General features: G+C 32.6%; 4 protein-coding genes across 5 annotated transcripts; 3 read left to right on the top strand and 1 right to left on the bottom strand.

Annotated features, from left to right (window-relative positions):
• The first annotated feature begins 32 nt into the window (after window positions 1–32).
• Window positions 33–3,912, top strand: LOC105326305 (uncharacterized). Its single transcript, XM_020066367.3, has 5 exons — window positions 33–704; window positions 1,649–1,820; window positions 2,376–2,503; window positions 2,872–2,949; window positions 3,457–3,912. Exons 1-5 carry the CDS (start codon window positions 653–655, stop codon window positions 3,864–3,866), a joined length of 840 nt encoding a protein of 279 aa, XP_019921926.3. The 5' UTR covers window positions 33–652; the 3' UTR covers window positions 3,867–3,912.
• Window positions 3,913–4,121: 209 nt separating this feature from the next.
• Window positions 4,122–11,782, bottom strand: LOC105326257 (apoptosis regulator BAX). 2 transcript variants are annotated; one of them, XM_011426180.4, is made up of 6 exons: window positions 11,709–11,782; window positions 10,736–10,891; window positions 10,392–10,476; window positions 7,755–7,890; window positions 7,464–7,562; window positions 4,122–5,579 (listed from the first exon to the last, which is right to left on the bottom strand). In XM_011426180.4, exons 1-6 carry the CDS (start codon window positions 11,740–11,742, stop codon window positions 5,472–5,474), a joined length of 618 nt encoding a protein of 205 aa, XP_011424482.1. In that variant the 5' UTR covers window positions 11,743–11,782; the 3' UTR covers window positions 4,122–5,471. The 2 variants fall into 2 exon arrangements, with proteins under 2 accessions (XP_011424482.1, XP_011424481.1); XM_011426179.4 differs by having other exon boundaries at window positions 11,588–11,748.
• Window positions 11,783–12,697: 915 nt separating this feature from the next.
• Window positions 12,698–17,825, top strand: LOC105326259 (cysteine-rich venom protein latisemin). Its single transcript, XM_066085785.1, has 9 exons — window positions 12,698–12,846; window positions 14,321–14,407; window positions 15,247–15,429; window positions 15,721–15,869; window positions 16,277–16,362; window positions 16,487–16,572; window positions 16,876–16,977; window positions 17,090–17,206; window positions 17,496–17,825. Exons 1-9 carry the CDS (start codon window positions 12,798–12,800, stop codon window positions 17,714–17,716), a joined length of 1,080 nt encoding a protein of 359 aa, XP_065941857.1. The 5' UTR covers window positions 12,698–12,797; the 3' UTR covers window positions 17,717–17,825.
• A 1,133-nt stretch (window positions 17,826–18,958) lies between these two features.
• LOC105326260 (cell death-inducing p53-target protein 1) lies at window positions 18,959–22,758 on the top strand. Its single transcript, XM_034464340.2, has 3 exons — window positions 18,959–19,216; window positions 20,287–20,464; window positions 21,244–22,758. The coding sequence occupies exons 1-3, from the start codon at window positions 19,129–19,131 to the stop codon at window positions 21,350–21,352; spliced, it is 375 nt and encodes a 124-aa protein (XP_034320231.2). The 5' UTR covers window positions 18,959–19,128; the 3' UTR covers window positions 21,353–22,758.
• The last annotated feature ends 1,314 nt before the right edge of the window (window positions 22,759–24,072 follow it).

Genomic DNA, 24,072 nt, shown 5'->3' with positions numbered 1-24,072 from the left:
AGTTTTTCAATAAGTCTGAAATCATCGTCAAAAACAAGGGTCAGTCTCAAAAGTACTAACTGTGGGCCAACTATCTCAATTTTTTTTTCGTTCTCATGCATAATTCATGCCATTTTCCGATTGGCTTAATCACACTTTCATGATGGAATTCTCACCAATCACATGAATGCAATCACGTGCACATATCTAATGTTTATGAAATGGATTTTTTAAAGAAAAAAATTAGCAAACGGTCAGCAAGCGTATATATAAATAATTTGGCTGAGTTTCTCCAACATGTGTAAAATGAAACGTATTCCCGGTGTCGGGACCGACCTTGAATTGTGAATGCCAATTAAGTTCAGGTGGGAAGCGCTTTCAACACGCTTTATACATGTATTTACATATATATTGGACTACTAAGAATGAGTATGGTAATTCTATATGACAATCTATTGTATTCTTGAGTATGGTAATTCTATACGATAGTCTATTGTATTCTTGGTGTCAATGATTTGCAACAAGATCGGTATACCAAACATTGATGCAGCAATGAAGAGGGTTTAATAACAGATAAAGACGATGGAACTCGCATAAAACAGTAATATAAAATCAGAAATTGAGTTCTGTGGACGCTTAACAACACATTCATTGTCAATATAGAGAAGGAAAAATGAACGTATGCATTCTTCTGTTGTATGTGATTTCTTCGAATATTTTGGTCGGTAAGTTGCATTTGTTCGTTAGATATGAAAATTATTGCTTTTTGTAACAAATTTCATTTCTCAAGTTTATTATTAGAGATATCAAATACATGTATATGCATGTTTGACAAGTAACTACTAGAAATATAAAAAGAAACCGAAATATAAAGTGTTTACATTGATTTAAGAACTCAAAAATATGAAATTCGGATTGAAAGTCGTATTAGTGTTTTTTTTCCTTTTTCACGCAAGATCAAAAAACAAAAACAAAAAAACAAACAAAACAAAACAAAACAAAAAACAGAGTATTTGTCAGGAATTAATAGTTATTTGACCACGTACATGTACCTACACGCGAAAACAATTATCCTAAGCCTTGACATTTGGAAAATGGAATACATGTAAATGCGCATAAATTGGTAAATAATAGTGATAAAAAGCGAAACGTTGCTGTGTCAGCTTTTTGCAATTACCGAATTATCAATGTAAAAATATACCTGTCTAGAAATTGATATCATTTGTGTCACAAATTCAGAGAAAATGTTGATAATCGTATATCATTGACAGTTAATATACTTCAGTATATAGAGTATTTTTCGTGCAACAAAAGTTGTGCGTAATACACTTGTAAATTAAAATGTATTTTTCTACATACATTTTTATAATTCATATCCTTACATGTACATTCAGTTGTCAAAACTAAAGAAGGTACGTAGTAAGTAATTGAAATTATAAAAAAAAGTAATCTGATTTTAAATTTACTCAAGTGTGGTCGATAAGTCTCGACATAATTATTCATAAAACATAAGTTTCATGTTATTAAATTTAAAAAAAAATACTTTTAATAATATATTAAGTTATTTATTATTTTTTAAATCACTAGTATTGAGGAAATGTTCCTTGTACAGGCCAAAACACAAGGATGATGTACCCGTTTAGTTGATTTGTGATTAACATTATTACAGTCACCCGTTCGTCTCCTGCAACATGGCTATGTCAGGAGGACTTCTGCTACTCGCTGTTCACAGAGTATGGTGGAGTCTCTTTCAGAGCTGCAAATGAAAAGTGTCAAGAAAGCGACTCACATTTGGTTAGCATTCATAGCGAGCAGGAGAGCCAGCTGGTGGAAAATATAAGGTAGGCCCGATATAAATGTGATCAAGACTATAAAATAAAACTCGAATATAGGGTAATTCTAAAAATTTTAAGTTATTTCTTTAGAAGCAGATCTTCATACAGAGATATAGGAAATATTCAAATTTTTAAGCTCAGATATTGAGAATTTTTCCTTACTGATTAATACTAGTACATGTAGCTTATGGCCAAATAAATCAATTTTAAAAATGTGAAGTTAGATCTTATGATTAATTTGTTGATCCTACAGCCTCCGTAAGAACTGTAACAGTAGTCTTTTAGATTTTAAATTCAATAAATTTTAAATCGACTACTGTATACAGGGTTTTTTTCGCCCGTGATTTTACGCCCTTCTTCACTTACAAACGATTTCGCCCCGTCTTGAATTCGCCCAGAAGTAGTTGTGTTTAAAGAGAGACAATTTATACATTGGAATTTGCATAGTCATAAATTCGCCCGCAGACAACGAGGTCGAAAGGTGGCAAAAATAAAACGGGGGCGAATATTTCCTTGTATACCCTTTATATTGTTGATTCTTTTTCCTTTTGTGACACACAGGACAGAGGTGGTGGGAATGCCCGTCTGGCTGGGGATGGAGAGGTTCCTGAATCAGCAGACCTGGATCGATGGGACCCCCGTGGATTTCCTCCCCAGTGAGTGGGACTACCACTCCGCCCAAAACCCCTGTATGTGGTACCCAATGTACAGAGATTCTGATTTTGTCTCCGTATTTTTGTATTAGGCATACACCTGTGTGTAAAGTTTATATTTTAATTCATGCTGACTGATCTTAATAACAAGATGTGTTTTTGTATAACAGAATGTTCTTGACGATAGTGTTTGCTGCTCTTTGCAAACAATTTTGATTTTAACCTTAAAGTTTGTATCACTTCAATTTCTGTCCTTTCCGTTGACCAAATACATAGAAAAATCAAACGTTAAATAAAAGAAATGAAAAGATAACTTCTAAATAAGTGGCTTTGCATCAAAATAGAGGATGCAGAATGAGAGAACCAATAGGCAATATGGATTCAGTTCTTTATTTTGTTTTTAGACACGTGTATCTATAGCAGTGGCGACTGGTACGAGGGAAAGTGTGACAACAACTTGTACTTTATTTGTAAACGGAAAGGTGAGGATGAATGGATTTGTCCATTATGTTAACAGCTAGACTTATACTTTTTAAGACACTACGTCACAAGATGGCGATTAATATGTTTTTCTAACACTGTATCAATCGATTTGGTTGCATATCGTAATTAAAGCTCAGTGGTTAAAGTATCGGACTTGTAAACCGCAAATCAGGAGTTAGAATCCACTTGGACTAAATTAAATTTTGAATATATAATATTTCATCCAAAATTGCACACTTTTTGGTCTTTTTGACATATAATACATGTACTTCTTATATCTATAATGCTTTATAGCATAATCAAGTAATTTTCTGCTGATTTGAGAAATATTTCAAGGTGTGGTGAGCCTCCTTAACAACGAGTTCTTTTCTTATTTTCTTATATTTAAATGTAATAGTTACAAAAAATGTGATAATGAAATTATGATAATGATATATACATGTAATATATTTGTTTAATGAGATTTTCTTTTAAAAATCACTTCACGGTTGTCTTGTATATTCAAGTTAAAATGGTGACAGAAATATCGGATGTCTTGAGTACCACTGACATTGTAGCGTTATCAAAGTCCGATAATACCATTCAGTCTTCGCACACTTCCTGGGATGACGACAAAACCAAATTGCCAGATATGACATCAACACTTGGTACCTCAGTAGACCCATTCACTTCATCACAAGGCAGTAGTTATCTAGATCAGCAGTACGTTACACGAGAGTTTGAGGAAAAGCTAAAAGGTTTAAGGATCAAAAAGAGGAAGATCAGTACCAAAGAGGCGCCTGGAGGCCAGGCTATTGGGGCGGTCGCCATTTTGATTTTGTCGCTGATGTTTGCTGGTGTCATTTTGCTGGATTTGAACACATTTCAGCAGAACTGGAGGATGTTCCGAATTAATGTGTCTCAAATGCGAGATTAATAGCTAGAGTAAAATTACTACATGTAGAAAGTACAACGTTCAAAATAGATGGTTTGTTATATCTTTCAATTTCATCTGTTCAATTACAAGGAGAATCTCTAAAGAATTTCTCTTTGTTTTTTTATTTTTGGGTTTTTTTTTTTTGGGGGGGGGGGGGTTTATAGAAAAAAATGTCTTACAAAGAAAATTTTGTTGTTGTGAAAAAAGTACTCCAGACCTATTTCTGGTACACATATTAAAACAAATGATCATAAATTGTACGTTCAGGTGACCTTTATTGATTTAATACCACATTAATGTGTCCCATTCGAACACCTATCTCATTCATAAAGCAGAACATAATGTTAAATATTACAACAAATGTTTAAAAATAGTAATACAATAATGTATTGTACAAAATGTTCCCTCCTAGCAGTCAAAATCCAACACATTCAACCATTTATATCCTATCATCCTATGGAATAAGCTACAGTGTATATATTATATTGCAAAACACCTGATCTTTGTAATATAATCACTGCATAACAAACCATATCATCTCTTTCAATATACCAACCCTGAAATCCTAATGAGTCAAAAAGAGTACACAAAACACGTTATTCTCTGAGAAAATTGAGCATTTCATAAAGTTTCTCCAACAAGTCTTTTACTTCACATAATTTATAGGTACTACATGTAGCATACTGATTCAAAGAGCAATCACTTATCTTCACCATTGTGAGGGGCATGGCAATAAGGTCCGACACTGAAGTTTTGCCCAAACTACCTTGAATTTAGCATTAGTACATGCAGACTTGTATTATGCTCTCAAAACACTTAAAGGATATCCATGTATTATAAAATTTTCAAGTTTTAAGGTACATGTATAATTTTTATTTTACAAGAGAGATAATTCTCAAAACTTTAGACAAAAGAACTGCTTGATTAATTTTAAAAAATAGCACAATATCTATAAAGACACAAAGTTTTGTTACTAGCTGGTCACTGCCACCTTTTTCCCTGAAAAATTTTGGTTTTTTTTTAATGAAACATTCATATGTCTATTTACCAAAGCGAAAAAAAATATATGTGTATTTAAATAGTAACACTCTCTACATCAACTTATCCACAATGTATTAAATACAAGCAACAATACAGCACTTCCAGAGTAAAAGACCAAACACTTTTAAATCTCATTGAATCTTCTTAAGGTACATGTTTATCAGGAAACAGTGCAAATCGTATCAGATGGCGAATAATAAGCTTCAAGTCATTTCTCATAACAGAGTTGAATAATAACACAATCATAAGTCAATTATATTGACAACAGTCATTACAACTAATGAGAAATGTAAAAAAGAATTATATATGATGACATTGGCCAATAATACATATTTTTTTAAAACAATTTTTTTCTTTTTTGCAATTATTAATAAAAGATCACAAAATCCACACAATAAAGCTCTACAAAATGTTAATATAAACTTTGAATTCAAGTATGTGTATAATCATACTTAAAAACTTACAGCAATATTTTTTTTTTTTAATTTCAAAATATTCATGACAAAATGTGTAAATTGCAAACTTCATAATTTGAAATGGAATTTATAATGTTCTATGTCAGTTTTATTTGAGTGCCTTCCAAAGGTAAAGGCCAGCACAAACTGTTATTCCTAGGCCGACGACTCCAAAAAACTGATTCTGTGGGGTCCCAAAGTATTCTATGATGGCATCCTATAGAATAAATAATGTTCAATGAAGATTTGTTTGACATTATGTCCTTTACCATAGCCATAAAAGATTGCAAGGAATCTAAATATGTATTATTTAAATAATAAATTCACAGAAAGCTAGACCATAAATAAATTTGGAAGGAAAAACATTGCAATACAAGCTAAAGAAGGTTATTCATGGTGCTAAAATTTGAAACAAAATATAGAAAAAGTTTAGAAGCTATATTACTTATTTTCAAAAACCATGTTAAAGGTTGCAATAGCTAGTAATTTGAATATGCAAACTTAAACTCTGTTCATTTAATAACTTTCAAATTGATAAATAACCTTGCCATTATAAATATGTATTTCAATGTAAACAAAAGATGTTTGTAAAACACTTATGCCCCCCTCCCTTGGAAACATCCACAAAGAAAATGAACGTAAACTGCAAATAACTGAAATTTTTCTAAGTCCAAGGGCCATAACTCTGTCGAATAGAGCTCTATCATACCCAAAATCAAACTTGACATATATTATTTAGATAAATCTGTATACCAAATTTCATATCAATATGTGCACCTTCTGCGAAGAAAATGAGCGGAAACTGCAAATAACTGGAATTTTTCTACGTCCAAGGGCCATAACTCTGTCGAAAATTGCTCGCTCATACCCAATATTGAACTTGACCTAGATATTATCATGATAAACTTGTATACCAAATTTCATTCCAATATGTTCATCCTCTGCGAAGTAAATGAACGGAAACTGCAAATAACTGGAATTTTTCGACGTCCAAGGGCCTTAACTCTGTCGAAAATGACTCGATCCTACCCAATATCAAATGTGACCTAGTTATTATCATGATAAACCTGTATACTAAATTTCATTCCAATGTTTTCATCCTCTGCGAAGAAAATGAGCGGAAACTGCAAATAACTGGAATTTTTCTACGTCCAAGGGCCATAACTCTGTCGAAAATTGCTCGATCATACCAAATATCGAACTTGACCTAGATATTATCATGATAAACCTGTATACCAAATTTCATATCAATGTGTGCACCCTCTGCGAAGAAAATGAGTGGAAACTGCAAATAAGAAATTATTCTACGTTTAAGGGCCATAACTCTGTCAAAAACTGCTTGATCGTACCCAATATCAAACTTGACCTAGATATTATCATGATAAACCTGTATACAACATTTCATTCCAAGATGTTCATCCTCTGTGAAGAAAATGAACGGAAACTGTTGGTAGACCGACCAACAGACAGCAGCAAAGCAATATGCCCTCCCTTTTTGAAGGGGGCATAACATAGGATATAGTGAGCAAGCTCACATACCCTATGCTCCTTTATAACTTGACAATGCTACACAAAATAAAAAGCAGGGTAGAGTTTAAATACACAGAATAATTAAATAAAGGGGCATGACTCCTAAAATTGGAGAAAAATCATCACATAAAAACTTCCTGCAAATATGCACATCTATACTTTTGTCTTAACAACAGAATTCTAAATTCAACAGGGTCCAACTTCCCAGAAAAATGATGGAATAGGAATTTCTTCATCTGCACATTGTGCCTAAATACACACGTACCTACAGAGTTTATGCAATTCTGTGCAGCTGTTTAAGTGGAGTTGCGCTGATAAAAAAAACCCAGGACATACTGACTGACTTGATGGGTCAAAAACATCAACAAAAACATGTTGTGTGGGGTATAATAAACCTGAACAATAATACACAATTCTAAAATGGTCGAATATAAGTTGAGTTTAGCAGTACATGTATTTATTATATTATTATAATTAAATGCTTTAAAAACTTCTTTCTTTTTTAGCCGCAGATTGCATTGACTAATCTGACAGAGTTAGCTCCCTTTTTCACGGTGAAACACACACTTACCCATCCCCCTCGATCTATGATCCAGCCGGCCACGTAGTCTGTGATAAAGTTCACCACCCAGTTCACTATAGATCTGATCAAGTTAATTTTACTCAAGGCCTGAAATTTAAAGAACAATTGAAAGAAAAAACACCTGTCTTCATAATAATGCAGATTAATATAAACTGGTTAGGCCATGATTAGGTTTTGAAGTTGTATGAAGATAATCACATTTCTCTCTTAAGAAATTGTAGAAAATTCTCAGTGGATGGAAATATTAAATAAGTGAATATGAATCAAACATCTCAATACCTTTACTGCCATTTTGTAGGCAAAGTAGAATAGACATCCCACTCTGCCCCAGTTGTATACACCATCAGAAAAGAAACTATTGGCCACATTGAAGAAAGTTTCATGGTTTGCACTTGGGGTTACTTGGTCAACCAGGCTTAAAGGACAAATATTTTTATATCAACATTTACTGATTCAATGTGTAAAAATAAGACAATTGGTAAAATTTAACATTTTGATATTCATTTTCTATCATTTAGAAATTTACATCCATATATTATCAACAATAAAAATTTCCTAGGGAGTGTAAATAACACATAATGCACAAAAATGATGTGTTAAAATATTTTGTATAACAATTGACAGTATTTTGTTGCAGAATTTGGTGAAAAAGTCTTTGATACTCATAAAGGGAATTACAATTTTAGAAACTGTATTTTAACCAAAAGGCCCACAGGCAATAAACAGACCTGTAAAGGAATCTCATATATGCATTTAATAAAGCTTCATTCTGGAGGGAAAAAAATCTAAAATAGGGTAATACAACCCTCCCTTACCTGAAATCTTGCAACGAGGTCTATGAACTTTATAATTTTGGTGAAAAACTTTAAGATAATAAGAGAGCATGACTGCATATTGGAAAGGTACAAGACTTTAATGATAGGAAATAATTTCCCATAATTTGTTCACAGTCAAGATTGCTTTTATAGTTTCATTGATAAAATAAAAATGGCTTGTATACATTTTTCACCTAAACAACACCCCCTAAATCCCCCAAGGACCAGACAGAATTTCTTCCCAAGGGAATTAAAATAAATTTTAAAAAATGGTAGACAGCCTTAATATTTTCTCAGCATATCTACTGTCAAGTTTTTAAAACATAATATAATACAGCTTACTCCACTTATATTGAAATCGCTTATTTTGAAATTCCGTTTATTTTGAAAAAGAAATAAATCCCCAGTTTTTGCCTCTCATTTTCTTTGCATTGATTTAACGGATATAATGAAATCGGTTATTTTGAAATATCGCTTATATTGAAGCCACTGATTGGTCCCCATAGGTGATAATTAGTTGTTTTCATAACGGTTATATTGAAGTACTCCCAGGCGGATGTCGTCACGGTTGGTGACAGTAATTATGCCCAGTTAATGATATACAAAGGTGTTAATTGATAAGTTCTCATCGTGTGTTTTTATACTTCTTTTAAAAAGTAAAATTTTTTGTTTTTACATGTATATATACGGATGTATTGAGGCTAGACGTAATATGGAAACCCCACGGAAAAGAAAAACCTTATCTTCGGACACTAAATACGAACTACATGTAGTTATGGCTATTGATAAAAGGACAAAGCCTAAATTCAAAATAGCTAAGGATTTTGAGATTATCGCGAGTACACTTACGATGATATACAAGCACCGTTCAGCAGAATTTTAAGCGTTTAAGTCTAGTGATTTTTCTCTTAAATGTAAAAGAATGCGATTGGAGATTATGACAAGGTTTAAGATAGTAACAAAATGAAACTTACAAAACTTACGGATATAATTTTAATCAAACTTTCAAGGACTAATATTTTATGTAATCTGTTCACTGTGATAGATAAATGATGACCAAATAATTTGTTCGGGTTTGGTTTTCTATGCTTACATTGGCACTGAACTTTCAAAAATGGCGGCTTCACGTCAGTCAATATTACTTATATTGAAATACGGATATATTGAAATAATTTTGCATGGTCCTCTGAATTTCAATATATCCGGAGTAGGCTGTATACTAATACCACCCCCCAAGACTTACATATAGGTGCCAGGAAATTAAGTAGACAGCTTTATTGTCGTTCTTAATATGCAGTCAGTTTTTAGTGTTAAACAGTAAGTAGAAGTGAACAAGAGAATTCTAGAACTTTAATATACATGTCTACATTAACACTATATGACAATTTTGGCCACATCCTTCAGTAAAACCCCATACCCTGGGCGTTATAAAATAAAATATTTTTGGTAGAGAGCTTTATATTCTTTCTAAATATCCAGTCAGTTTCAATTCCGTTTCATGCAGTAAAGAAGAAGATTTTTAAACATTACCGTAAATGCATTGACACTTTATGACCATTTTGGTCCTGCCCTAGAGACAACCCCTACCACCTACCCCGGGGGCCATGAAATTTACAATTTTGGTAAAAGGCATCATAGCCTTTTTAAATGTGGAGTCAGTTTTATTTAGTATCAGCAGAAATAAAAAAAGATTTTTAAACATAATACACATTAACACAACATGACCATTTTGACCTCACCCTCGAGTCAAAACACTCACTCCAGGGGACATAAAATTTAAATTGTTGTTAAAGGGCTTCTTGGTCTATATAACTATAAATTCATTTTTATTTTCAATGTGTGGGAGTAGAGAAAAAGATTTTTTTTAAATGGTCAAATTTTGACCATTTTTGCCCTGTCCCTAGGGCCCTTGTGGGGGCAAGAGTTATGAAATTGATAATTTACAGTGTATGTTCTCCTTACCACAAAAATGCATAATACAAAATTTAAAAAGAATTGGCCTAGTGTTTTTCAAGAAGAAGTTAAAAATGTTCATGACAACATACAAAAATTTCATTGCATAAGGTCACCTGAGTGACTCAGGTGATCTAAAAATACTTACTTCTGAATTTGTTCATTTCTATCTAGCTCATCTCCTATGCAACGTAAAGCTCTGCCAATTTCTCGAACATATTCCAGTGGAGGACCTGAAATATCATCGAAATAATTTCCCAAGTGTAATAAATTCACAAGAATTACCCATTAGCTTGAAAGTACACATGTAAAATGATCAAGATTGTAAGTATGCTCCCAATTTCATCTTCCTTTCAAGAAAAAAACCATTTCAGAAGTTTGTCAAAATCAAATTCATTTACAGCTATTCGCAGATAGAATTTATATCCTTATTGAAAATGTAATCATAAGTAATGGGGATTTACAACCTGAGATTTTTCAAGGAAAGCTGACCTGTGGGTGTGCCGGGGTCTTGTAAATCCTCCATATGCAACACTTGCTCTTCACTTTGCTCAGTGGCCAGTCTGTCCTGTATGAACTGGTTGAGGAGAACTCGAGCCTGTTGCCCCACCTCATCCTTACTGAGCTGCCGGGTCACACCTGAGGGTTCTTTGTTGAGAAGCAAACAAAAAGACAAACAGTGTATAAATGTGTTTTGGTAAGGTCTTAGATAAAGTGAGATATAAATCTATATATAACATTGCAAAATAATACTACATTTATTTCTGTAGATTTTAAAACAAACAAATAAGCCCTTCATTTTTCTTCATTTCTTTGTGTGCACATTTAAGTGAGAAATATAAACATTAGGCTACATTAATGCACTAAATTACTGTAGCAATGAAAATGGTCATATGCATCATACAAGGCCTTCAAGCATGTTAAGTGGTCAAATATATTTATCAAGACAACATTTATTCAGGAAATGTGCGTGCAGTTGGTAAATTAAAAGAACTTCTAAAATGAGATAAATGAAATACTGCATAGTGTATATGCATTTTAAATGAATATCATTTGAATCACTATCGCAAAAAACTATCAAATGGGAGCATCATACATGTACATGGATATGACAAGTGGCATGAGTTTAAAAGTTGGGTCATAATCGAAAGTATTATCATAATAGCAGTAAACAAAGTTGGCTTCACATTATTTGATGAAATTCAATCAGAAACTATGTTCTGAAGCACATTGTTATCACTTAAATGAGTAAAAGATTTCAAGAAAACAAACAAAAATTTTTCCATCAGAAACTAGGAAGACTTGATCAGACAACAACTTTGACAACTTTCAAGAAGTACCAACTTTTCACGAATGGTCGAAAGCTGTCAGACGATGTCATGCTATGGTTTTAAGGTGTTAAAACGTTAGAAAGATGATTATAATGGGATTACTAGCTATCTAATCTAAACCTCTTTCATTCAACCTTTCTGGATCTCCATTTCCGGTTTAAAAGACATTTGACAACTCGTACTGAAAATTGTAGTCTTTCGAGCCCGACTGATAATATCTTAATAAGAGAATACGTATGAATATGAGATGCTAGATGTAACTCTGAAAGGTTAAGTTTGGATGATGAATTGAAAATACCTTTGGATGGTTGTCCTAATTTCACATAAAAAATTAAACTTTAATATGTGTTAAGTTGTTGTACACTGTAAATTGTGAATTTCAATGACTCTTTTATAGTTTTTTAAAAGAGTAGTTTTTAACGCCTCGATCCGTGTTTCTGACGATTACCGTAATCCTGAAAATTTTAATCTTTCTGACCTTGACTGAAAGTTATGAATCATATTACATTACATGTATAGGTCATGGTCATATTTTTTTATTTCGATAATATTCCATGATGTTGTCGATAATATTCCATGATGTTGTTGGCAATTGTCTGAAATAAATTAAATATTACGTTTTTAATAATTATACATGACTGTATGTATTTGTATAAATTTTTAGTTATTTAATTTGGACAATGTGCAAGTATAACTCTCATTTTTTGTTGTTGTTTTTTTTCGCTTTTTAGATGGGTATGTCCTAACAATAATTCTATATATAGTTACTCCAATTACTAGCCCCGTTAGCAAATAGAAATAATCATAGCAATAGAAAAAGAGATAATACAAACAATGAAATGTAAATTATGTTACACTAATGAATATCAAATAAATTCAAAGAAAGAAATATCTTTTGACATGATGTTTTTATACATGTATTGCTGTATGTTTAATTTTAAAGACAAAAAATAGACAACTCGATCGCGGTATCGTGATTTGGTTAGAACTACTGGACGTGTATTTGTTAACCTTAATCTCCACCCCGGTGTTACAGGCATAAGTTTATGGTTACAAAGCAACCTTATCATTAGAAGACGCATGCGCTCAATTAAAATGAATTGGTATATGAATGAAAGGGATATATTAGAATTTTATTCTTTCGATAACATTCCCTTAAAAGTCAGAATTAAAAGGGAGAGCAACTGGACCATTCACAAACCTAATTGTGTTACAGATCAAAGATGAAGTTTAGCTTTCTTTATGTTCTTATCGGAGTGAGCCTTTGGTGGGGTATGTGAATCTCTCTCTCTCTCTCTCTCTCTCTCTCTCTCTCTCTCTCTCTCTCTCTCTCTCTCTCTCTCTCTCTCTCTCTCTTCTGGATATAAAAATATCTGATTTTTATATTCTTTCCTTAATATATTCAATCACAGTCTTATGATTGCATTTTTATCATAAGATTGCTATCAATTTCAGGTACTATATTTATATATTTATCAAACTTTTATCTTACAAAGACAAAATCAAATGCCAAAAAAAAAAAATTAAAAAAAATAGGTGGATAAATACTTGTACATATCCATCAATGGTCGATTTATCATTGTTATTCTTTATGATAAAAGATTTTTATGAACAAATACCTTTGTAAAACATGTAACACCGGCAATAAAATAAAAAGACGATCAAACATAAAAAGATAAAATTATAAAAGTTTGTTAGATGATTTAAAAAAAAATTTTTTTTATGTGATTCCTGAAATAATTTGAAAAATCATTGGTCAATTAACGAATGAATTTTACTTTTTTATATTTTTTATTTTTTAAGTATATTTAATTGCAAGATGAATTACTTGGCGGCTGTAGCCCAGTATGTGGTTTTGCATTGTCAAACTGATGAGCAAGCAAATAAGCAGTCACTGATCATCAATTGTGGTTTACTGATTGAGTGCAGGAGTTCCGCAAAGTTCATGAAACTGTGAATAATTTTATTAATCTACCGGGTAGATCCGAACTTTAAATATTTAAAAAAAAAATTTTTTAAAGTTTTCTTTTTTAAATCAAAAACTTTCAATGCATACAAGATTCTAAACGTGCATGTGTCTCCAACAGTATATAAGTATTCCCTTTTTTCCACGGAAAGTTGAAATATATCATTGTCTTTAGCTTTCTTGCGTTTAACATGCCATTGATCATTATTTAATGCGAAAGTCATCAATACATGTTTTGATATTTTTTCAATCAAACTGTTACATTTTAAAAGAAAATCCATCAATATCAATCAGTTTATTAATTTGACAGAGAAAAATACTAAGGTCCTCATTTATCATTTATCGCCGTAGCTTCGTCGACACCTCAAATAATTGGTCAGGGACTTTGTAAATAACACGACAGGAATTCATGTTCATATCCATTGTGTCAGTATAACGTGTAGATATTTGACAAACTTTAATTAACTCAGTATGTATATATAAAGCAAGTAACAATTTGATCAGAAAATTCTACTGAAACAGCGAAAACTGAAAAGAACATCCTGTGATTTTATATAGTAATACATGTAATTATGTTAAATACAAATAAAATACAATTGATGGTTTTTAACATTTTTTTTAAATTGAAATGATATCATTTAATTAGAGTTCGCCATTTGTAGAATGACGATTATCACTTATTTTTAGAATAATTTGATTTATCGAAGTCCTTCACAGTTTTTATTCGGTATTTTGTGTCTGACCAATGATATTAAATCCGCATTCGTTTGTATATTTCAGACTTTACGGAGTCGGCCTGTGATGATAAATTTAAGGTGTACCCCCACCACACCGCGTGTCTTCCCCGTGCTCCGAATTCTAGCCCAGGTAAGAGAGATAATCCGGGTCTTTGATGTCCGTTGATGTGTGTTAATTCCCCGGGCTTTGTAGCACAAATGATTCGCAACCTCGCGCCATTATCATGATTTCTGACACTTGAGCGTTGCCATCGGACACCGATTATTGTCATCGGGTCAACACTTGTCACCCGATAGATGACTTCATCAGGTAGACTGAAAATGGTTTAATGAATTCATACATAAAGTATTTCTAAAAATGTTAAATGGAAAGAGGAAATTGGTGGTTGGTAGTATTGGAGAGGTTGGAAATATTTAATCAAATTGGATAAAATTGTGTTGCCCTTTGAAAAAAAAGCGCATACTAAATGATACCTTTGTGATCATGTGTAGTTTTCTTTTTTTAGCTAATTGACTGAAAGATGAACTTCCTAGAAATAGATTAAGCTAACAAATTTTATTCGCTACTTCCATCATTACAGTTTGCAAAAAGTTCGCAAATATGTCCCAGGCCTATAAGCTGAATTTTATAGAGGAGAAAAAGATTACATGTACCTTTATATGAAATATTTACATTGCAAGCTGTTATGATAATATTTATGACAGCGTTTTGAAAACTTCACGTCCAATGAAAATAAAAGGTAAATAAATTTGAAAATCTAATGAATAAACCCTCTTCCAAGAACAAAGTGAAGTAATGGGAATCTAGCTTGAACATGATAATTATTTTACAATAAAATAGGTGTACAGAGACATACATGTAAAAAGTTAGGCTAAGTGAAAAACTGAATAATGAGGAATCTTATTTTTCAACATACGAGTCATTTTAGAAATTTAAACAGAAATTAGTAGCTATTTTCATTTGTTAAGGAATCGTGAGTTCGCAGGAAGCGCTTGCCGCCCACAACAAATACCGAGGAATGGCAGTATCTAAGAACGGCGTACAAAACATGCTTAAGATGGTCTGGGACCCGGAAGTGGCAAAGATTGCACAAAGATGGGCGGAAAACTGTAAAACGGAACATGACGGAAACCGAGAACGGTTTATTCCAGGTGAATTTAAACTTACTTGAAATTCAGGACACTCATATATTGCAGAATTTTTAAATTAATCATTATACATCTATAGATACTGAATTAGTTCCGTTTCGATAAAAAAAAGAGACCTCGATAAAATCAGTTTTGAAGGCAGTTTATAAAAAGAGTATTGTGACAAAGATCAAATCAATCAAATTCAAATTTATTAGCAGAAATCTTTTATTTTGAATATAAATTATTATTAATATTAAGCGTCATAACGTTTACAAATTCAAAGATATCATGCACTCCAATCATATTCTTAAGGTCGATTCACGCTGGGACAGAACCTCGCCTACAACCATTTTGGTTCTATGACGTGGGACGCCGTGGTCAAACTTTGGTACGACGAGGAAAAAGATTTCGTGTATGGTGGAAACACAAACGACTATATGAAAATTGGCCATTATACCCAGGTAATGCCGCGATGTCAAAATGTAACGAATAGGCGTCGGAACCCGGGAGGGGGTGGGCTACATGTAGGTGGGGCTTAGCCCCATCCCCTAACTTTTTTTTTTATAAGTTATACATAATCATAACGATAACCATTTAACCATTTTTTTAAACTTATTAAAAATGTCTGATACACTGTAAGTCTAGCCCCCACTTCCAATTTGCTTCCGACGCCACTGCCATGTACATGTATCTTGAAATTGCAGCATGATCTTTTCCATGCGAAGTTCTGCCGATGCATATTATACATGTATATTAATTACATGTATTTGATTTTATTGTGGGGCACTCAATGATACTTGCAATGAATATCGATAGATTCAGCTCCTATATATATTTATATCTGCCTGAAATTTTGATATTTTTTCAGTTGGTCTGGGCGGAATCTTACGTTCTCGGCTGTGGCTACAGTGTTTGCAATGGTACCCACTTCTACGTTTGTAACTACGGTCCGGCGTAAGTATACTTGGTCAACTCTTACTGGCTTCTCTCTTCTGTAAAAACCTAAAACATATATCTTATTAAACTAGTGTGTATATGATAGTATGTACACTACACATGACCTGTTTTCATTGCAAAGAGGCAACAGCCCCTCTAGCCGACTGGGAACCCCCTACGAGAAGCATGGCGCACCTTGTAAGTCCAGCGACGGAAACGGTTTATGTGGTGCGTCAACAATTTTCAAAATATGATGTTTGAAACGAATATTCAATCACGTTTGAAATTAAAAACTATGATTCATTTTTTGTGGTAACTATCGTAAGCTCGTGGTTCTTACGTCATGCAGAAGTTGTACGTGTTATTCGATGATCATGTTACGAAATTGGCAGCTAATTATAACGTTGTTCCCCATTGCATTTGTTTGTGCGAGATCACACTTAAAAACGTGATCCGAATCTTGAATTAACTACACATTGTAAAATAATAAAGTTTTTAATTTTAGTGGTTACACTCCCACTTACATTTCAGAATGCGGTACAACGATTTGTGAAGCAAATGCCAAGAAGAATCACACTACCTGTGAATGCTCCTGTCCAGGTACAAATGTCTATACGGGCAAAAAGTGCGAACGTAAGTCATCATGGAGCACAGTAAACAATGAAGCAAAAAAAATTGTTGGTACCAAAAATAATATAGTAGTAATTGCAATGACATGTACATGTATCATGTTTTAATATTTCAGTGACTTGCAGTGGACAACAGGATCCCTCTTACTGTGCTTTGTCCTACACCAAGGACAAATGTATTCGGCTCAGTAACGTGGCGTTTGATTGTCCGGTTCTGTGCAACGTTTGTCCTTGTAGGTACTTCTTGTTGCGTACCAAAATAAATGTCTTCGAACCCCCCCCCCCCCCCCCCCACACACACTTCCCAAATAGTCTTTATAGCTTACGTTCATCTGAAATGCAAATTAATGCATCTTTAAGTTCATTTCTAATTTATATTTACAGTACAGACAACGCAAATTATATATTGAACCCCCTCCCGCAATTCACCCCGCGGTAAAATAATCGCGTATATAGCAATGTGGTACAAACTATACTTTCTTACCATACTAGATGCATCATCATCATCGTCTTTTTTTCTAGATGCAGAGACATCATACAAAGAGGGAAGCACGGTTCCAAAGTGCGTGAAAATTGGCGGATGTGCCAGTAACTCCAACGGATCTAATGGGAGCGGAAGTTCTAATACTGGAAGCGGATCAAATGGGAGCGGATCAAATGGAAATGATGGCGCACGACTTGAATCGCATAATGTACTTATGTTTGTTACACTGTTGTTTACATTTTTCGTGGCATACAACTGAAAAACATCTATTATTACACTGTCAATAGATATTAATATTGTTACCGTTTTTGAATCCTTTATACAGTTTTATCTTTCATGCAATAAATAGTGATACCCGTACTGCTTCATATCTTTTGCCTGATCTAATTTTACCACAAGCATATTTTACTTGAAGATATGTATAAGCAAACTAAATTATGAGGAATAAATTTGTGCAACTGATATGGAAACAAGGAAATGTATAGAAGGTAATCCGACCCCCGAAATAATTCACAAAAACGGGCCAAAGTAGATTTCAGATTTTTACATATTATTCATAGAGAAATGATTGTCCCAACCTATTCATGTGAAACCCCTGGTACTGTCCTTGAATTTTTTTGTTGTACATGTACGTACGATAACTGTGGATAATTATACCTGCAGTACCATGATACATGTACATGTACGTAGTAAATATATATATTTATAATTCAAAAAAAGTGAAAGGTGATATCACACCTTATAAATAATCAAAAAAAGAAAATGAACAGTTCCAAAGTTTCTATTCACTTTGGAATTGTTCATTTTCTTTTTTTTGATTATATCTATCTATCTATCTATCTATCTATCTATCTATCTATCTATCTATCTATCTATCTATCTAATTTCATATACTGTGGATAATTACCCGTAGAATATGTGTACTATAATACATGTACATGTTATAGCTAGACACGCAGCGGTCCACTTTTTAAAATTTTTATACAGACTCATCTACAACAATTTTCTGTCCAAAATTCTTGCAAAATCAAAAGTTACAAATCTTTACAAATCCTTTTGCCACTTCCTAAAATAACTTCTATGCATAAATGTGTGCACCACCCTTCTGCATTGAAAATACGTCATTTCGTTTATCAAAATTCATTTTTCACACAAACTCAGTGTCCTGCTTCCCATTTCTATGAAATTTTGTTTTGGCGTATTTTGAATCTCGCGAAACAAGGTGTAAATAAGATTCTTAAGTAAAATCACGGGCCCTGGAAGTTATTGTAAATATATTGAATGTGCATGTATAAAAAAGTAAGGGTAGGACACTCTTTTGGGGGCGAAATCGGGTTTGACGAAGTCTGGGCGTTCCTCAAACGAAATTTCGCGATAAATCGTTCAAGTATACTTTACTTACGACATATGTATACATTCGTTCCGCTCCAATGCTGTTACGTCGAAGAAAAAGGTGTTTTTATACACCCAAGTGCCTAAGAATTTGCTAGACTGGTTTACATCCGGTTTAATCGCAGTGAATTTTCACAATTATTACATTTTAGTAAAAGTTTTATGAAGTGAAATTAAATCCACCAAATCTTTCCAATTCGAGGTAAACACCTTTTAAAGATTAGTCATCATAAATGTTTACCGTAGTGGAAACCAGGAAGACATGTATGAGTGACAATAATGGATGTAACGACAAAAGAGGAAATCTGGTATACAAAAGATCAAAACGTGTGCAACACAGCTCCAAGTGTCGTTAATTGTGATAAAGGTAAACAACTGTCAATTATGTTAAAATTGTATAGTTTACGTATAACATGTACTAACTGCAATCGTTTGAATGGCCAGCCATCCTTTATTGAGTTGTTATTGATGACGTAGATTTATACTGCATATGCATATGTTGTCTATGCTTATAAGTGATATATTCTTTTTTGTTTATAACTGACTGATTTAGTCTGTATTATGATAATGGATGATAATAATTAAATACACATTCATTTTTCGACCTGTAACGGGCACAGGTGAGAAAAGAAAACAAATATGGCGGCATGTTCCAGTCTAAAACTATTAAAGTTGAGTCAGCATTTAAAGGTTTCACTAAATACAATTTTGACCCCATGAAAACTAAATGATTGAATTCAGAGTTGATATCTACAAATCACAATCTAACAGTCAAAAAGTTTAATTTGCATTAATTTTACAAAAATTATATGTATTGAATTGAATTTCTGAATAGACTTGCCATGCACGGAGATACCTGCATACATTTGTAGTATACTAGTAGAACTTCCATTTGAATATGACATTTCTGCAAAGATATATCCATTGTCTTTATTGATAAGAAATGGTAAACCAATGTTTCTTTCAAACCATGCATGATATCTTTAAAAATGATTAATACCGTTATTGATGCATGCGCAAAGTGCTATTTTCATACAGATACTGTTCAATATGACAGATGGTGAACAGGAATACCATTCAATGAGAAATGGTTGATACAATCACACTATTCAATGAAACATTCTTAACATAAACACTATTCAATACGACAAATGGTAACAAAAACACTTATAGGCTATTCAAAATGACATGGTTAACACAAACACTTTTCAATGAGATATGGTTTATTCAATCACAATTCAATAACAAATGGTTGTCAAAAACACTCTTCAGTTATGTCAAATGGTTAACATATACACTTTTTCAATATGACAAATGGTTACATGTAACACAAACATTATTCGATGAAAAATGTTTGATGAAAACCTTATTGAATAAAAATGGTTAACACATACACTGATCAAATAATTAATGTCTAGTCTTAATTCCTACTTGTAGATGTCCCTGTTATCATCGCAAAGGAGAGTAACGAAGGCGACCCCTTGATATTTGTTGATGATTATTACCACCCGGATGAGACAATATGCCCTCACTGTAAAAACTGTGTCCAGCCTGTAGTCGACTATAGAATGGGGTTCTTACCATTTCTTGTGATGTGCTTCATGATAATGACGTGGTGAGCATTATATAGGCAATGGCGTAGTACAAAAAAATTAAGAATAACATTAATACGAGATTACACATCGATTGGCAAACAAGGAGAAAAAATAACCTTATTTTATTATTTATCTTCTAGATATTACACCACAGTCATACTAGTAAAAAGAAATTGTGATAGTGTTCATTTCAATACAGTACATATATCAGGTATTTTGCAAAAAAATGTCATCAAAAATTAATGTTAATTCGCAAATATTACTGCGTTCATATATAAACTTAAGTCGTAATTATGTTTTTAATTCATATAACGCTTTGGTTTGAAAAAGAGTAAGCCAAAACACGTATTGCATAACGCAACCATGGACTACCATTTTAACAATCAAGTATAGTATAAAATATGTATTAAGGTGGCCCACTACACCTTGAAATATTTTCTCAAATCAGCAGAAAAATACTTGATTATGATAGATATCATAATGGATAAGAATTATTTAAGTCAAATAGGGAAAAATTAGCAATTTTGGATGAAAAATTACATTTCCGAAAATTTAATTCAGTAAACATGAACAAAAGATTCCAGGCGGATTCGAACTCATGATCTGCGGTTCAGAAGCCCAATACTGAGCTACGATGATATACAACCAAATCGAATGATATAAACAGTTTAACAAAACATTTAAATCGCCATCTTGTGACGTAGTGTCTTAAAAAGTATACAGTAAGTCTAGGTGTAGTGAGGTACCTTAAGTTCAGTGACAAACGTGGCTAAATCATTAATGTAACTCTTTTTGACAGCACCTTTGCCCTCCTGTCGTGGCTACCGCTGATAGACAAGAGAGTTAAGACGGTCATACACTACTGTCCCTCTTGTAACCGCGAGATCTGGAGGCTCATCCGGATGTGATTCTCGTGCGGCCTTAACTTAGACTGACCTTACACTTACAGGCAGACTGAAGGCCGGTATATCTTGATGCATGAAGAATAAAATGTGATATTTTTAAAGAAGCTAAGTCTAGCTTCTAGCTCAGAAAAAAAATCCCTTATATGTAAATGTGCTGGGGTATTTGGGAAATATCATAAAATATTTCTCAAGCATATAGTTTATCGCTTTATTGAACTCATAACGTTTATCGCTTTATTGGAGTGGTGTGTAATAGCGAATTAAGTGCTACATGTAACATGCTACATATGTGCACATAATTGCTAGGATCATTTTTATTTGTATATTATTTTTACCAAGTAGTGTGTTTTCTATTTCAATCCTTAGATATTCTTTGTATTAAGTATCTTTATATAAGTTTTCTACCTGTAAATCCATTTTATGTGTTTATTTGCTGTGCCAATGAACCTCACTGTATCCCGATGTTTAAAGGTGCATGGTCACGATTTTTGTCAAAAAATATTTTTTCGATTTTAATGTTTACAATGCTTTATTGAGGTACTTTTACTAAGCAACCAAAATTTAAGAGTCATTTGTTCAGGTATAAGCGAGTTACAGAGCTTACAATTCTCTGCTATGTAAACAAAGCTTTTGTTTACATTTTGAATGTTGAAAATTCCAGTTTTAGACCTAAAATGAATGTGTTAAAAGTTAGGAACAGTTTATTTATGTTTAAAATGAATGAGAAGATAGCAAAATTAGCTTGAAAAAGATTTTTTACGGTTAATTGAACCTAACAAAACAAAACAAAAACAAGGGCACAAGCCTTGTTTACAAGACAAAGAATTGTGAGCCCTATCTTGCTTATAACTCTACGACTGGCTCTCAAATTTCATATGATCATTAGATATGCATTCCTAAGGCATGGTAAACGATAAAAACAAAATTTGACCAAAATTCTGACAATGCCTCTTTATTCAAAATGCATAAAATTCCAATATTGCGTCATCACAGTGTATACGTAATTTTTTGCTTATTGGTGCAATTCAATTTCAAATTCAATTGCAGACATGTGATAAATTTTCGATACAATATATCATTATTCAGTGTTCATAAAATAGATAAAATACATAAAACCCTCTAAAAAAATTAGGAATGAAAAAAATGTAGTTTCTTTTTTGTTTTAGTTTTTTGTAGTTTTGGTAGTTTGTTTCCTATTAAGATCCCAAGTCTTATTGATATCATACCGTAGTATTTAATTAATATCACATTGTTTTATTTGCCAATGTACATATGAATCATTTTCACCATATTTTATCTCATGAATTACAAGATTACAATGCATACCGTGTCCGCCCCTTGGCTTATATAAGTGCATTTTTACATTATTGTACTCAGTATTCTGAAATAAATCCAAATATACAATTGTATATGTACATGTTAGTATGAAGACCTACATGAACATGTACGAGTTTATATGATTATATGATAAGGAATCATGCTGTTTCAAAGGAAAATGTTATGAAAATAACACAAATTACATCATCCAATTTACTCATCCCTTTGTAAGAAAATTACATTCAATTATTTTCAATTGAAAGTAATTCCTCATTGAAAAAGGTACATTTTTAAGAATGCTACAATTTAAGCCAACAAAAAGTATTCATACACTGTAGGTACTGTATACATGGTTATTATAGCCCTGTCTTTAATTTGTTAGCCCTTTTACACTTACAAACGGTTTTGCCATATCATGATGCATTTAGAGACTCTCTTTAATTAACTCAGTAACTTAAAAAAATGTTTACATTTGTCCAGTCTTATATTCGCCATGTGACAAAGCGGGCGAAAGGGGCGAACATAAAACAGGGACGACTATTTTCTTGTATGCAGTATGTGTTCTAAACGTTTAATCATATTTATAGGTTGAAAACAAACGATCTTTAAAAGTATCCATATTTAGTTGATACTATTCATGCAAGTAAGTGCAGTAGAAAAGAAACCACAAAAAATGTTATCATGAAATATGAGAAAAATAATGGAGTTATATTTACGAACAGATAAACCCTTAGTAATTTATGTTGTTTGTTTAAAATCTTGAAATACTCATAAATGACCTGAAGGTCGGGTTTCTTAATGCAGGTTAGTTTTATTTAAAACCATTTATTCAATGCTTTTTATCATTTACTGAAAACATTGACAGTTGATGGGTTTTATGAATAGATTCTATTGTTGTAACGTAGAAATAAACTGTATATTTAGACATTGTAGTCGTTTAAATCACAAAGGCTCTGTCTTCCCACAAATGGTTAATTAACAATAAACATTTGGTGTCATGACTAGTTTTAGCCAAAGCACTAAATGTTATCTTGAAATAAATATTTGTGGAAAGACAGTACTTACATTTCTTTGATTTCTTTAAGTCACAGGTTACATGATAATCGAAATGTTGTGCAGGTAATTAAGGAGTGTAAGTTTCCAAGAAATATATCTGCATATATTTACATTTTCCAGTGCCATTGCCTGTGATAACACTACGTATCGATTTTGTACTTTAAAACCCATAACTACAAATTGGGGCGCCAGTGGGGTTTGCTTATTTATATTTAAATAGTTAATCGTACAATGGCTTAAAACTATATAAATATAAGTAATAAGGAATCATTCTTTGAATATTATGAGATGATAAATCCAGTTGGGGCGTGATCAAATCTATCATAAAACCCTTCGGGCTTTATTGGATT

This window comes from Magallana gigas, chromosome 5, assembly GCF_963853765.1.
Source record: "Magallana gigas chromosome 5, xbMagGiga1.1, whole genome shotgun sequence".
Classification (NCBI taxonomy): domain Eukaryota; kingdom Metazoa; phylum Mollusca; class Bivalvia; order Ostreida; family Ostreidae; genus Magallana; species Magallana gigas.
This window is presented reverse-complemented; position numbering and strand designations above follow the sequence as displayed.